Source organism: Sceloporus occidentalis, unplaced genomic scaffold (genome assembly GCF_023333645.1).
Source record: "Sceloporus occidentalis isolate IW3139 unplaced genomic scaffold, rSceOcc1.0.p SCAF_62, whole genome shotgun sequence".
Classification (NCBI taxonomy): domain Eukaryota; kingdom Metazoa; phylum Chordata; class Lepidosauria; order Squamata; family Phrynosomatidae; genus Sceloporus; species Sceloporus occidentalis.
The window spans coordinates 1322-14104 of NW_028317042.1; the positions used below are offsets into that span (position 1 = coordinate 1322).

The 12783-nt window shown below is 44.3% G+C and overlaps 1 protein-coding gene across 1 annotated transcript; it reads left to right on the plus strand.

Annotated features, from left to right (window-relative positions):
- The first annotated feature begins 541 nt into the window (after window positions 1-541).
- LOC149287232 (small ribosomal subunit protein mS35-like) lies at window positions 542-11288 on the plus strand. The gene is made up of 8 exons (XM_089492976.1): window positions 542-714; window positions 1931-2048; window positions 8039-8206; window positions 8421-8481; window positions 8651-8790; window positions 9029-9138; window positions 9332-9401; window positions 11031-11288. Exons 1-8 carry the CDS (start codon window positions 542-544, stop codon window positions 11286-11288), a joined length of 1098 nt encoding a protein of 365 aa, XP_089349102.1.
- Window positions 11289-12783: the final 1495 nt, after the last annotated feature.

A 12783-nucleotide genomic window follows, 5' to 3' on the forward strand; every position in this document is an offset into this window, starting at 1 on the left:
AGCTTTTTGTTTTGGTACGCAGCTGCGACAGTGAGGCCGGGCTGATAGATAAGTTGGGTGGGATATGGACCATGGTGAGAACGTCCATGGACTGGAGGTGGGAGATCTTTGGAAGAACAGAGAGGGTCATCTTTGGCCAACGGTCATTCCCAATGATGAAGGACCCAGTCCTTGGGAGGGAAGACGTAGACAAGTAAACGAGAAAGGGCTTGGTACTCACACGCTGAAGTGGTATATGAAGCATCGCCAGCCGCTGGGTCTTTCCAGGAAGTTGTAGATGTCCCCCTGCATACTGGTGCGGGTCAGGTAGTGACGATAGAAGCACTTGGGTGAGTACTCTGTCCGCTTGTCCCTCGCACCCCCAGTCTGGCTTCCTACCTGCAGAGTGGGGTCCCCGGCAGAGCAGGGGGTCCCAGAGCCATTGTTGAGGGGGGGCTCGGTGCTGAGGGCCACAGAAGAGTAGTGCATGGGGTCCGGCGCTGAGGGGCCTGTGTAGAGGCTGTAGAGGGGGAGCCCCCTGCACTCCCCCGAGCTGCACGACATGTCGCAGACTGCCACTGATCAATATTTCACATCCTCAAGGCTGGTGTTAGATTGCAAGCTCCCGCGGGACCTGATCCCTCTTATCAGTGTGCTGCTCAGAGTCACGGCAGACGGGATCACAGCTCTGTCACCCACTGTCACCTGCTGTCACCCACTGCCACTCATGGCTCTGTAACAAGAAGAACATCGCAAGGTCACGGAACATGTGATACTAAGTAACATAAGGCTGTACGCATACGCAACACACAAACAACATCCTGATCTATATATATATATATACCTACAATAATTACCTTATTGTATCAGCCTCTACCACTTCTGCTGGGAGGATGTTCCACTCATCTACCATCCTCCACGTAAAGTAGTATAAAACTACAATATTACTACGAAAGTCTAATTTATCGCAGTTTACGCCATGTTCTAAATGTACGCATCACATGACACGGTGCATACTCCTCGCCGGTTCTCGATACAGGCAATTATAGGCAAGGAATCATCTTATAGTGGAGTAAAACATTTTTAGAATCTGTATCATATATTTACGATTCAACAAAATTGCTGGCGGATGAAATTTTCCACCCGAAGTCCGCCGTGCCGTCAAAAGTTCTTTCATATTTCTTAAAAACACGGTCTTTTAAGATATTTTCGGCCGCAGAAAACACGCAATTATCGTCACGCGCAGAGCATTGCGCTGTAACTGATCCCCTTGTTTACAAAGCATCGGACTATCATTTAAATCTCAATCTACTATGCAACGTCACATATCCTATTACCTACCTGCAAAGCGTAGCACCATCTCTCGACTCTCACCCCCCCTGCACTGCAATAGATTGTAAGCTCACAAGACCAGGTCCTTCTATACCAGTCTATCTCGACGTGTATTCGTGTTATCGCCGATTTGTATACTGGCGACTTTAATGTTATTCTTCACCGCCCCCCTTATAGTAATAGCTCTACAGATTCTGCTAGCGCTATATATATATATATATATGTCACGTAATGTACTCTGCGCCTGCAGAGCGTCGCTCTTTAAAGTATATATTCCCTGAAGTGTATCGCACGGTAATTCCCACCTGCATCCCTGCCTCATTGACGTATTGGTAAGGTATAGAGGGATGTTTAAAGAGACAAGTAGTACCTAAAGCCCCTCGCACCCCCTGCCACCGACCTACCTGCGGGTAATAGGTGAGAGTTCAGCGTCTCTCCTTTTCGGGGGTCCGTGCAGCGCTTCCTTACGACTGCTCTCCTCGGTGGGACTTGGAGGAGCACAGATGCCTTCAGCTCTCCCCGGGTCTCTCCATCACTTTCTCTGTGTAGTCTCGGCTTAGTGCCTACTTGATCAGAACATCGACTTCTGATCTAACCCTGTCCCCTCCCCCTGGCTCAGACGCTGCACCTCCCCGTCCATTCTGCAGGGACAAAAGCAGATGCTCCGGATCGCTTGGCCCCTGATACAGACTGGGGGGGAGACCAGAGCCCCCAAACGCCCTGGCAAGCCGAATTCGGTAAACCGCGGTCCAAAGCAATAGAGCATTATGTCTGCCTGACGAGGTGCTGCAAAGCACCATCACACCTGCGGTGACACGCTGCAGAAAGCCCGGGAGGCAGCGAAGGATGCTACTCCAGCTTCTGTGGACTCTGACTCTCATAATGCTCAGCCAGATCTTCTAACGTCATGTAGTGGCCAGCATGCAGGCGTAAAACCTAATACTAAAACCATACCTGCTAAAAGCGAGTTTCTTCCGGGGATTTCATGTGAATTGAGACAGTTGTTAAAACCTAGCAAAGTAGAGACTGGTCTATGAAATCTGGGATAGTTAGTAGGTATGAAAATGTTTTAGTTTATGAGTCGCATTAGAAGCAATAGGGCAGATAGACGTATACTATTATGATAAAGTTAGGGTTCTTTACTTTTTCTTGGCTAAGCGTGTTTTACCATCACACCTACCTAGCTTCACTCTGTTATGAAGGTCCAACCCCTTCAAGGAGAGCTGACCTAGCCCAGTATAATGTATAGTTAATGCCCGGTGTGCCAGATGGACCGTCATAATGCATAGTCTGTGCATTGAAACCGCAACCCTTGCACACTCTCCTTCTTTACAATGTTCTATGAGAATAGAGAGATCTGGGCCACACTTCAGGCTTAAAAGGACAGTATACGGCCCCTGACAGCCCCACTAAAGAAGAATGTATATGAAAGCGCTCTGTGAGTAACCCCAACCCTCTGTGAGCGCTTTGATATGACTAACGTAGAAGCTTCAGCCCTGCAGCTGCCCTCCTCCTCTGTGATCCGATGATTCTTGCCACTGATTGGCTACTTGAAGCCAATCAGTGGCAAGATTTTTAGAAAAGCGGTCTTTCGCAAACGTGAGCTTTTGGAAAGCGGGGGAAACCTGTCCCAGCAACCCCCCCCCCCATACCTGGCAGATGAAATCCAGGAAACTCTCTCCCAACTGCACAACAGCCACTTTAGCGTCTGTTCCCGAAATAGACAGCGCAAGGAGATCAGTCACTGGGGGTATTTATAAGAAAAGGGATTCCAGTTTACTACAGCCCCGCAAACAGCGAACGGTCCTTTACCTGTAGAGAGAAACGAAAAACAATCCACGTACCTTAAGGAGAAGCTGCAGCTTCAGAGCAGAATGTTCTTATCACCATATCAACCACTGGAATGGCCCCATCAGCAGCACAAGAATCATTATTTACACATAACAAGCAATGTGTCCCAAGCGGTGAGTGTATACAGGCCTGGACCGGCTATAGGGTACTCTATAGGGTAGTATCTGGCCGTATGTATCAAAGACGCCTTAAACGGACTGTCCTCTGGAAACGGGAATGGCTAGTCACGCTAGGCATAACAGGACTGTGCCTCCTAAAGCGGGACGCTTGGCAGTTATGGATAAGGTTACAACTTAATCCAACATAATTAAAAGACATGAATAATAATGAATTAAAGCTCTGGTATGATCCATGTCCGGCACATTTAATTTGTTTTAGAATATTTTTTACACAAAAAAAAATAAAAATATATAAATAAAAATATTTTGGGGAAAAATTTGTAAATATTCAGCTTTTTCTAACGAGGTCCAACATTATGGAGTAAGTTTGGACCGAGCTGTACCATCTGTCCATCTCTTTATGACTGGTACCTGGTAGGAAACTTAGCCCACCCTGCCAGTCTGGGTATTATTAGTATCTGCCCCCGGGGACCGGTTTTAGATGCCTCCCTGGTGTCATTGTGCGGATGAAAGGAAAGGTACAGAGCCAGGTTCCTGTGTGACCGAGGGGATCAGGTGTCTGCTCCCAGGGCATGGATATTATATGAAATTCTTGTGTCACCTGACGCTCACCCAATTACGCTAAGTGTGCACTCATTGTATTACGTGTGGGAGGGCGGAAGGCAGCGGGGGGCACCGGCAGCGGGGTAATAGCCGGGGGGCATGTGAGGGAGCGCGCCGCTTACTGTTGACTGGAATGATCAGGAAGCCGTTGCCACCCAGTGCTGTATGATTCTGGGACTCTGGTGTCACCTTGTGGCAACGTAGAATGGTGTCATATAGTTGTAGTGTGTGAATTTAACAGGTCTTCACTGTTAATGAAGAGCGTTTGACACAAGTGTCTCGCTTAACGTGGGATTGTCACACTTTTCAGGCATTGCCCTGCTGAGCCGCCCCCCACGGTCCCATTTTGCGGGCAATAGTGATCATGAGAATGTCCCCAGATCCGTAGAAATGCAACCCAGACCTTAATCACAGCCCACATGTGGACACCATGCCACCCATGGAAGCGTCTCGCTGCGATGTGACATCAGCGCGGCATACGTTGTGAAGGTTGGTTGATCGTCCTGTCTCCAGATCCACTCCAGATCCCACCCCAACAAAGGTGTTCCGCTTTGGGCACCTAAAATGTTGCCAGGTACGTCAGTGGTGAGCTGATATAATCCAGAATCATGATGAGTCCTGTGCCACTGCGTGTACCTCTAGTACATGGCTTTTTATGTGATCTGGCATCGAACAAATTGGTTCTTACTCATTGGCCATCATTCCATTGTCATGGTGATAAGACCACTTTTCAAAAACTGGAGTAGGATCCCTTTTTCATGCATGACACAAATCTAACACTCAGTGTAGAATTAGCCTAAAATGACCCTAGGCTGTGTTTATAGAAACAAAAACCGATTTGTTCTTTTATTAAATAAATTAACTCAAAGCCAAGATAATTCTACACCTGCCCATCTCAGTCCCGACCGCATCCTCCAGATGTATTCTTTTTTAATAGCCCCAAGACATGTTCTGTTACATACAATCCATCTATCATCTCTCGCGTCTATCCTTGGAGGCTCATCCTAAATATTTAATTTGGCAATCACCACCTCCCGTACAATAACGCGGAGAGCGAGATGGGTTTCTGCGTATTGAAGTCTGTGGTGACGTTAATTAGAGTGACAGGAAAGGGTGCAGCTAAACGGACCAATATATACGTATTTCACGTTATTTAAACATATTTTATTGTTATGCCTAACGGTCCGAATAACAGCGCAATTAACGATCGGCGAGCCGATTAAACGTGCCTTATATGAAAGATGACTGGATCATTTTACGGAACTCTGTACAGACAAAAATGTGAACTTTGATATTGTTTAGTAGATATAATGTTTAAAGTCATGTCCGTGAATACGAGGGACCTCAACTCCCCATGTAGAAGAAGACTGGCTCTTGAGGAAGCCAAGACTCACAAAGCAGAAGTTGGTTTTCTACAAGAGACACATTTCCAGAAATTTTGGTACAAACACCAAAAATTTACTCCAAACAATACCCAATAGCTGACCGCCCCACAATGGACCTTCTATTTTAATACATCGGCACATCCAGTTTAAACAATAAATACTCTAGTACATTGGGTAGACTTTGGATTCTGGTCTGCACACTCAACAATTTAAGAGTGACATTAGTAAATGTGTATGGTGCGCACCTAAAATAAAGAAAAGTTTGGGAAAAAAACAGAATCAATCAAGGAAGGCTTCCTTACAATGGGCGACCAGTCATGGATTATCATCTAGACTCAGACACAGTCCAAGGAAGAAACTCAAAAATGGATGACCCACCATGCACTACATGATGTATGGAGGTGTATGCACCTAGCAGATATAGAATACCCTTACTACTCAATGGTGGACTGGATCTCCACTACAACAGATTACATCTTCATTGACTCTACAAAATTGAATGCAAAATGAAAAACACACTATGATGCAACGAGTGGGTCATAAGTTCTATGCCCCAGTTGAAGCCAAACAAGCCCAATCTAAAAGCCCATATATTTAGTCTAAACAAGGGCACAAAAATGAATATAACCCAATAGAGATTAATAATGATTTGGCTAATTTCTACAAGGTCCTTTACAACCTAAAGCTTGACCCAAACACTAAACACTTCCTAGATTCGGTGCAAATATCAGAACTACTTCCTTTCCAAAAGGAGTTGACTTCTTCTGCAATGGAAGGCATTTTCCGACTTGACTCCTGACTTTAATCAAGTAGACTTTGCCCAGACTATTTGCCATGTTCTTCAAAGCAACTCAACACCAGTTGGCAGCTGGGTCAACTAGAGTTGGGTTGACCTTCAACTGTGGTCAAGTTGATGTTGGAGAGCAAACTTTTCCATCCAATTCAGTAGAGCTGGCCAGAGAAACTCAACTACCTCAAACCTCAAGACCTTCAGAAGACCCCATAGAAACTCACTCTAAAGACATGAACAATTGAGAAGAAAAACATGAGGGCCAAAAAAACCCCTAATAGTCAAATATTAGTTACAAATTACTTTACTGAAAGGTTCCATACTACGTCGGAAAAGTATGAAGAGGTTTACCTATCTGACATCTTTTTCCTCCTTCGGATCTTGTGTCCTGGTATATCTCATATCATCCGGCATAACTGGCCAGAACTTCTCCATGCCGTAATCTGATTGGACCATATCCCATAGGTTTAAACAAAGGGCATTCCGTTATCATATTGATTTCTCGTATTCAGTGGGGGGTTTTTGGCTGCCATTATCTCTTTTTTTTTTTCGTCACTACATTATTTAAAAAAAAAAATAGCAATATTTTTATTGAAACAGTTTTTGTATCTCAACAAAACAATGGTTCCTTCTTTTTGTATTTTGGGAGCCGAGACATTTTGAAGTCTAAAAAAAAAGTGGTCTTATCACCATAGCAACCAATGGTATGTTGCAGCAAACTAGACCATTCAATTGGTTGCCATAGTGATAAAACCACTTTTTTTTTCTTCAAACTTCCACACCAGAATGACCTTTTATTACACATAAAATCCATATCACACATATCTTATATTTTTTCTACCAAAATGATTTCCACCATAAACCCTTTTACTGTCTTTTTTTTTTTACAGCCGTTTAAACCAATTTAGCTAAAATGATGCCCTCCCAGACTTCTGCAACACACGAAGCTTCCAGCACCATCCTCTCCCCAGCGTTATCCCCCCCCAGGACCCGCTCCGAATCCCGTTAACGCTGTCTGACAGCCGGCTTCGCGTTTTCTGGTGATTTGTCCCATGCGTCGCTCCGTCTACCACACGCAAGATGGCGACCTCCATGCTGAGCCGGGTGTGTGTGACCCTTAGGGTCCCGGGGATCCAGTGTGTGGCCCCTAGGAGGGGCCCTGGCTACAGCACTGGGTTGTCTGTCCCTTCATCGGGTGAGAATCACAATCATTTGTATCTGTAATGCTGTGAATAGGCGATAAAGCTGGACAAGAGCTGCAAACTGCATGTGAAAAGTGCAACCCTCACTATGTTCAACATATCACTGGCTGTGTAGTGATAAAGTGTGTTTTGGGGTATTTTAAGAGCTGCAAATATGTTGTTATCTATATCAGGGGGGATCATTAACCCTCTGATATCCTTGTAATGCCATATGATTGTAAGCTCTTCTTCTCCTGTGACTTAGTATATACCGTAATATGCTTTTGTCATTGGTAAGGCTGCAGTTGTGAACATACCCTTTTACGCACAAAGGGTTAAACTCTAAGCCTCGCGGCCAGGGATATTGAAATAAATCTATTAATATTTATAGTTTGTTTTTTTTATTTGATTTTTGCAGCAGCTCCAGCAGCCCGGGGGAACCGTTCATTGCAGAGGGGCACTTTTAAAAGAGAGGTAAAAGCGTTGGCAGCAAAGTGATGCAATATAGCACGCGTTTTTTGGGGATAATAATGCACTTTTCAGCCATCACATGCACCTAGCTCAGCTAGATCTTTAAGGCTCGTTTGTTATGTGTTGCTCAAGTTTAACCGAAGCAGAGCTGTTATAATGACAGCTGCTGAAAAGCTAAAGTATGCCCGCTGTGTTGTAGGATATTGCCCGTAAATAACCTAGACGTTCTTGATTTATGCGTTATCGTCCACCGCCTCGTCTGGAATGCTGTTCCATGTATCCACCACCTTTGAAACCTAAATCATAAACTGTGGTCTTTCTTTCCAGCCCCCGGTTCCCAGAACAGAGAAGATGCTTCCGGATCAGGACTGGAGCAGTGTTTATCCATCAGCGGCATCCTTTAAGCCATCCGCGGTGCCTCTTCCCATTCGCATGGGGTACCCGGTGAAGAGTGGAGCCCCTCCAGATAAGATAGGGAACCTGGAACTTCTAAAGGTAAACACGGTTGCTGATAGAAGACAATGCGTTCCTTTAACCAAGAACGGTCCTGAGACAGAAATTTCAAATGTGGAGCAATCAGGGACATATTCTTACTGATCACTGTAAACCTGAACTGGTCTTTATAAATAAGTCTTGAGTCTTAATGTACTTTTTGGTTGTATTTTTCTTGAATCAGTTCACTATTTAACAAGTTTATTCTATTTATCAGATCCCCAATTTTTTGCACCTGACTCCTGTTGCGATAAAGAAGCACTGTGCGGCACTGAAAGGTGAGATCCTTGTCTGAGTGACCCCAAACTTAAGAATGGCAGTGTAGTCCTGTTATAAAAAGTGATAGTGTATGTTACTACCTGCCTCGAAATCGCTTTGATTGTGTATAACTCCCAGTGTCTGATGTAGTTTAGCATCTGATCCGGAAAGGTTGTGTGTTTGTCTCAGAGTTCTGCACTCCGTGGCCGTCTGATCTCTCGAGCGATGAGCTTTGCGCACAGCATTTCCCCATTGAGATTCAGGCTTCGGATTACGTCTCAGCCGGCCCTTCTGTTCGAAACCCAAAAGCCCGCGTGGTGACCTTACGGGTGAGTACAGACGGAGGAGCTGCAATACGATCTACGAACGTATGCCATAATAAAGTTGATGGGAAAATATTTTGGCGGGTGCCTTGTGAGCCATAAAATAATCATTTAATTTTCAGGCTTTAGTGATTACTTCTCTCAACTTCACATAAAGCCGCGATTTGTGCTTTTTCCTTGCTTTTAATAAAAATTTTTTGTTTAGAAGTATCCTGCGTTGAATTGGTCACTCTGTTTCTCACAGGTGAAACTCTCCAGCCTAAACCTGGATGATCACGCCAGGAAAAAGTTCATTAAGCTTGTGGGATCTCGATATGACCCGGCCACTGATACCCTCGCCATCCAGGCAGACAGGTAGCCAGGCCTACTGTATATCATATAACTATTATGGAGAACGCCACGGTCCCTGCAAACCCGCCAAATGGTAGCACCCTGTATAGAATAAACGTTAATGTCCTTACAGTAAAGACCCAGCTTGCTTTAAAACAGCTAAATAACCCACCGTATAGCACGTGGATGGGTTCATGATGTATCTCTACTATTTCAGATGTCCACTCAGGAGACAGAATCAAGATTACAGTATGTACCTGCTAACTGTCCTGTACCACGAATCCTGGGTAAGTGATTGTGCCATGCTCATTGGGGGGGGTTACAGTATTCTGAAGGATAGCTTGAAGTATGTATTGGCGTTTCTTCCTTTCTGCGCCTTTATAATGTTATCTCAGAATGATTTTTTTTTTAATACCTGTAATACCGGACAGTTGATCCAGAAGAAGACAAAAACAGCCCACTTAGACATTAATGTCATATCAAAGGGGAAAAAAACCCAACATTTTTGGACCCCGGCTGCATTGTCGAGAATAAGCTAACATGGGTTTGTGGAATTGTTGAACTTGATGGACTCCATGTTTCTATTTAATTAACTATATAATACCGGTGAGTAATCTCCATGGGAAAATAAAATGGATTTTCATTAAAGGGAGTTGCCTCTAACATTGTATTTCATACAGGGACTCTCACTCTCACTCACACTCTATCATATCCACCTAATATATGAGGACACCATCCCTAACTATTTGTCAAAGGACTTGCTTGGTAATCCTCGCTTTTGGTGGAACCCAGTTCTGTTTCTGGCAGGCTTTGATAGGGCAACGGGGGAGAAAGGGGTTAAATGATCATTTTTGCTCAGTCCGTAGTTAGCCGTGCCACCCGATCCGAGGCTTTTTTTTCCCCTGTACACAAACCTCCTAGTTCTTTCATTACCTTTCAGTAGCTCGTTAATATTTCAGCTCCCCCTTCGTCGGATGAATCGCCTTTGATTGCTCTGCATGTTTCATGAGCTGCTGTGACACTTGTGATTTTTCCATGATCCGGGCGATCTTGTGATGAATTGCGTGAGGGGGGGAATCCCGGGGTAAACACAGTCTGGAGATTGTTGCTTCTTGATGGGACAGCACCTTTATTTTAGCAATAAAGATTAACCTGCATCTGTAATAGTTCCAAAACAATTGGATATTTACCTTTTGGGTGTAAATAATCTTCAAATCCACATAAGAGAGAAACAAGCTGGGGTTGAGGGTGGATACTCTCCTGGATACCAACAATGTAAAGAATGGGGGTTAAATGGGGTCTCTGACCGTAACAAATCCTTTACTTGTCCTACGATAGTAAGGAATTGTGTAATACTTTTAAATAAACGTCTCAAACTGTAACTTTCCCATTTATTTCTGTGCTTGTTGATGGGACCCGCATCCAGATGCAGTCCTCTAATACAGACAGGAAACAAAAAAAGCAAAGTTTCTGTTAATTAAAATAATTTAGGAATGTTTGCGGCACGTGGGAAGAGCGCTGGACCGTCTGCTGTACCGAATATAAGATGGGAGTTTGCAGAAGTCCTGAATATTTCAACCCTGATATCATTCTGCGTTATGAGTCCGACCCATGGGAGCTTCTCCTGCAGGAAGGGTTGTGAAGATCCCGCCAGATACATACACAATGCAGTTACCCCATCTGTGTTACTTTCTATAAGTTGAAGCTGCAACTCTCCTGCTGACACCTGTTAGAGAATCAGTCTTTGAATGAATCAGTAACCATGGGGGGGGGATTGGTCTTTATCTTTAAGTGAACTTGCCCCTTTATTTTCATGGGTATATATTCATTTGTATTATATATATATATATATATTATATTCATATATTCATTCATTCATTTCTGGGTAAGACCAACAGTCTGTGATCTTGTTACAGAAAACAGAGGCCTGGGAAAGCGAGAAGGCCGAGAGTGACATGGAAGAGTACGTGTGGGAGGGCAGCAAGTCCGAGAACAGCCTGTTGCAGACCCTGCTCAAGTTAAGAAGTGGCTCGTCCACCAAAGAGGAAATCTTACGGTCTCCAGACGTTCAGGAGTACCGCGCTGCCGTGCTGAACCTGCGCAACCAGGGGGAAAAAGACGACAATATCAGTCAATACAAGGAAAGCGTCAAGAAGTTGTTGGGAGTGGCGTAAAGCGGTTAACGGAACAGCGACGGCTCGGATTACACGCAGATCTTGTTATGAACATCATTGACGTAGCTGCTGTGGCTGGACCACGGACAATCCCAACTTTGGTTAGCCAGAAATGTGCTTAAAATAGGAAACGTTAACTGGTCCTTGATGTTAACGTAATAGAGAGTCAGCGGGTGGGCGACTCCATGGCCCGGACCTCGAGCACGGCTTCCAGAGACGGATAACGTTGCCTAAAGTGTCTTGTCCTTACCCAGCGGCATTATCGTGAAGAGCTGCAACTGTTCTAGATGGATCTGGACATATTAACCGTATTATGACGATTGTGGTCGCGGTGTAAGAGTCGTACTCCTCCTCCTCCTCCTCTGTCTTTTCTTTCTGCTTTAATTTGTTTCGCAATAAATGTCAAAATGATTTGTAGGAAGCCCCTGCACCTCGGTGACGAGCGCGCCCCCTCTGTGTGGTTTATATGGAGAATAGCATTTCCCTGTTAAATCCGTAATAAACCGAAGCAGAAGCTGCCAGAATGAGTAGAAAGGTCCATGTTCCGCTGCTACATCTGTGCTTCGTCTTTGGTACATTTCACCCCATTGCATATTTCACTTCTTCACTTGGTGACCGAGTTAAATTATGTTGCGCTTGATGACATTAAAGGGATATCTATTGTGAAGAACATTTGAATTATTTAGTATAATTTAGTATAATCCATCGCCAGTGTCTATATTTTGTATTGAATTTAAGCCCCACGTGAACATCTTCTTCTAAATGTTTTTACACGAGTGCTGGCAATGATCTTGATGATGATTTATTTTTTGTTGGTTTTTTGGAGAAAAAAACCCCAGAATGAGTAATGGAATGTGCTCGTTATTATTCTTGCATGCAGACATTGGTGATACGAGAGGGATTTAAATTTATGTCACGGAGCCTCATACTCACCACAAAGCAAATGGGGGTTCAGACTGCAAAAAGTATCTTCAAATGTCTCTACTAATTGAAGCTAAATTAGGAAACCTTCCTCGCAGATAACATCGTACCAAAGGCATCATAATAGACCTTGTATAGCATAACAAGCCTATAGGCGACTCCTGTGATCTATCATACGACGGCATGAGTGCTTGCTGGTGGCCGTATGGCCACAATGGGGGTGTCATCACTAACCGGGGTAGTTTGCGGGAGAGTTGAGTGATGTCTGTATGCATTATGCAGTGGCTGGGGTTTGCCTTGTATAATGCATGAAATGTTTAACTCTCCCCGGTCACTCAATACGTTACATTAGGTTATGTTTTTTTTTATTAATACAGGGCTAGCAGATTCTGTAGCGCTATTACAATAGAGGAGGGTGAAAGTTCGGAATAACATTGACCGTTTGTACAATTGAACAATGGCATTAACCCATGTAATCATACACAGCTACAGAAGACAAAGAGGGAACTGTTCTTATGAGCTTACAACAGGGGTGGGCAATTAATTTTCCCATGGGGCCACATGAGAAATTGGA

Excerpts from the sequence above, each read along its gene's own strand:
- LOC149287232 (XM_089492976.1), top strand. The coding sequence starts at position 542 with ATGTCGCAGACTGCCACTGATCAATATTTCACATCCTCAAGGCTGGTG. Across the intron at positions 8,482-8,650 it reads GCACTGTGCGGCACTGAAAG|AGTTCTGCACTCCGTGGCCG; the intron begins GTGAGATCCTTG and ends TGTTTGTCTCAG. Across the intron at positions 8,791-9,028 it reads CCCGCGTGGTGACCTTACGG|GTGAAACTCTCCAGCCTAAA; the intron begins GTGAGTACAGAC and ends TGTTTCTCACAG.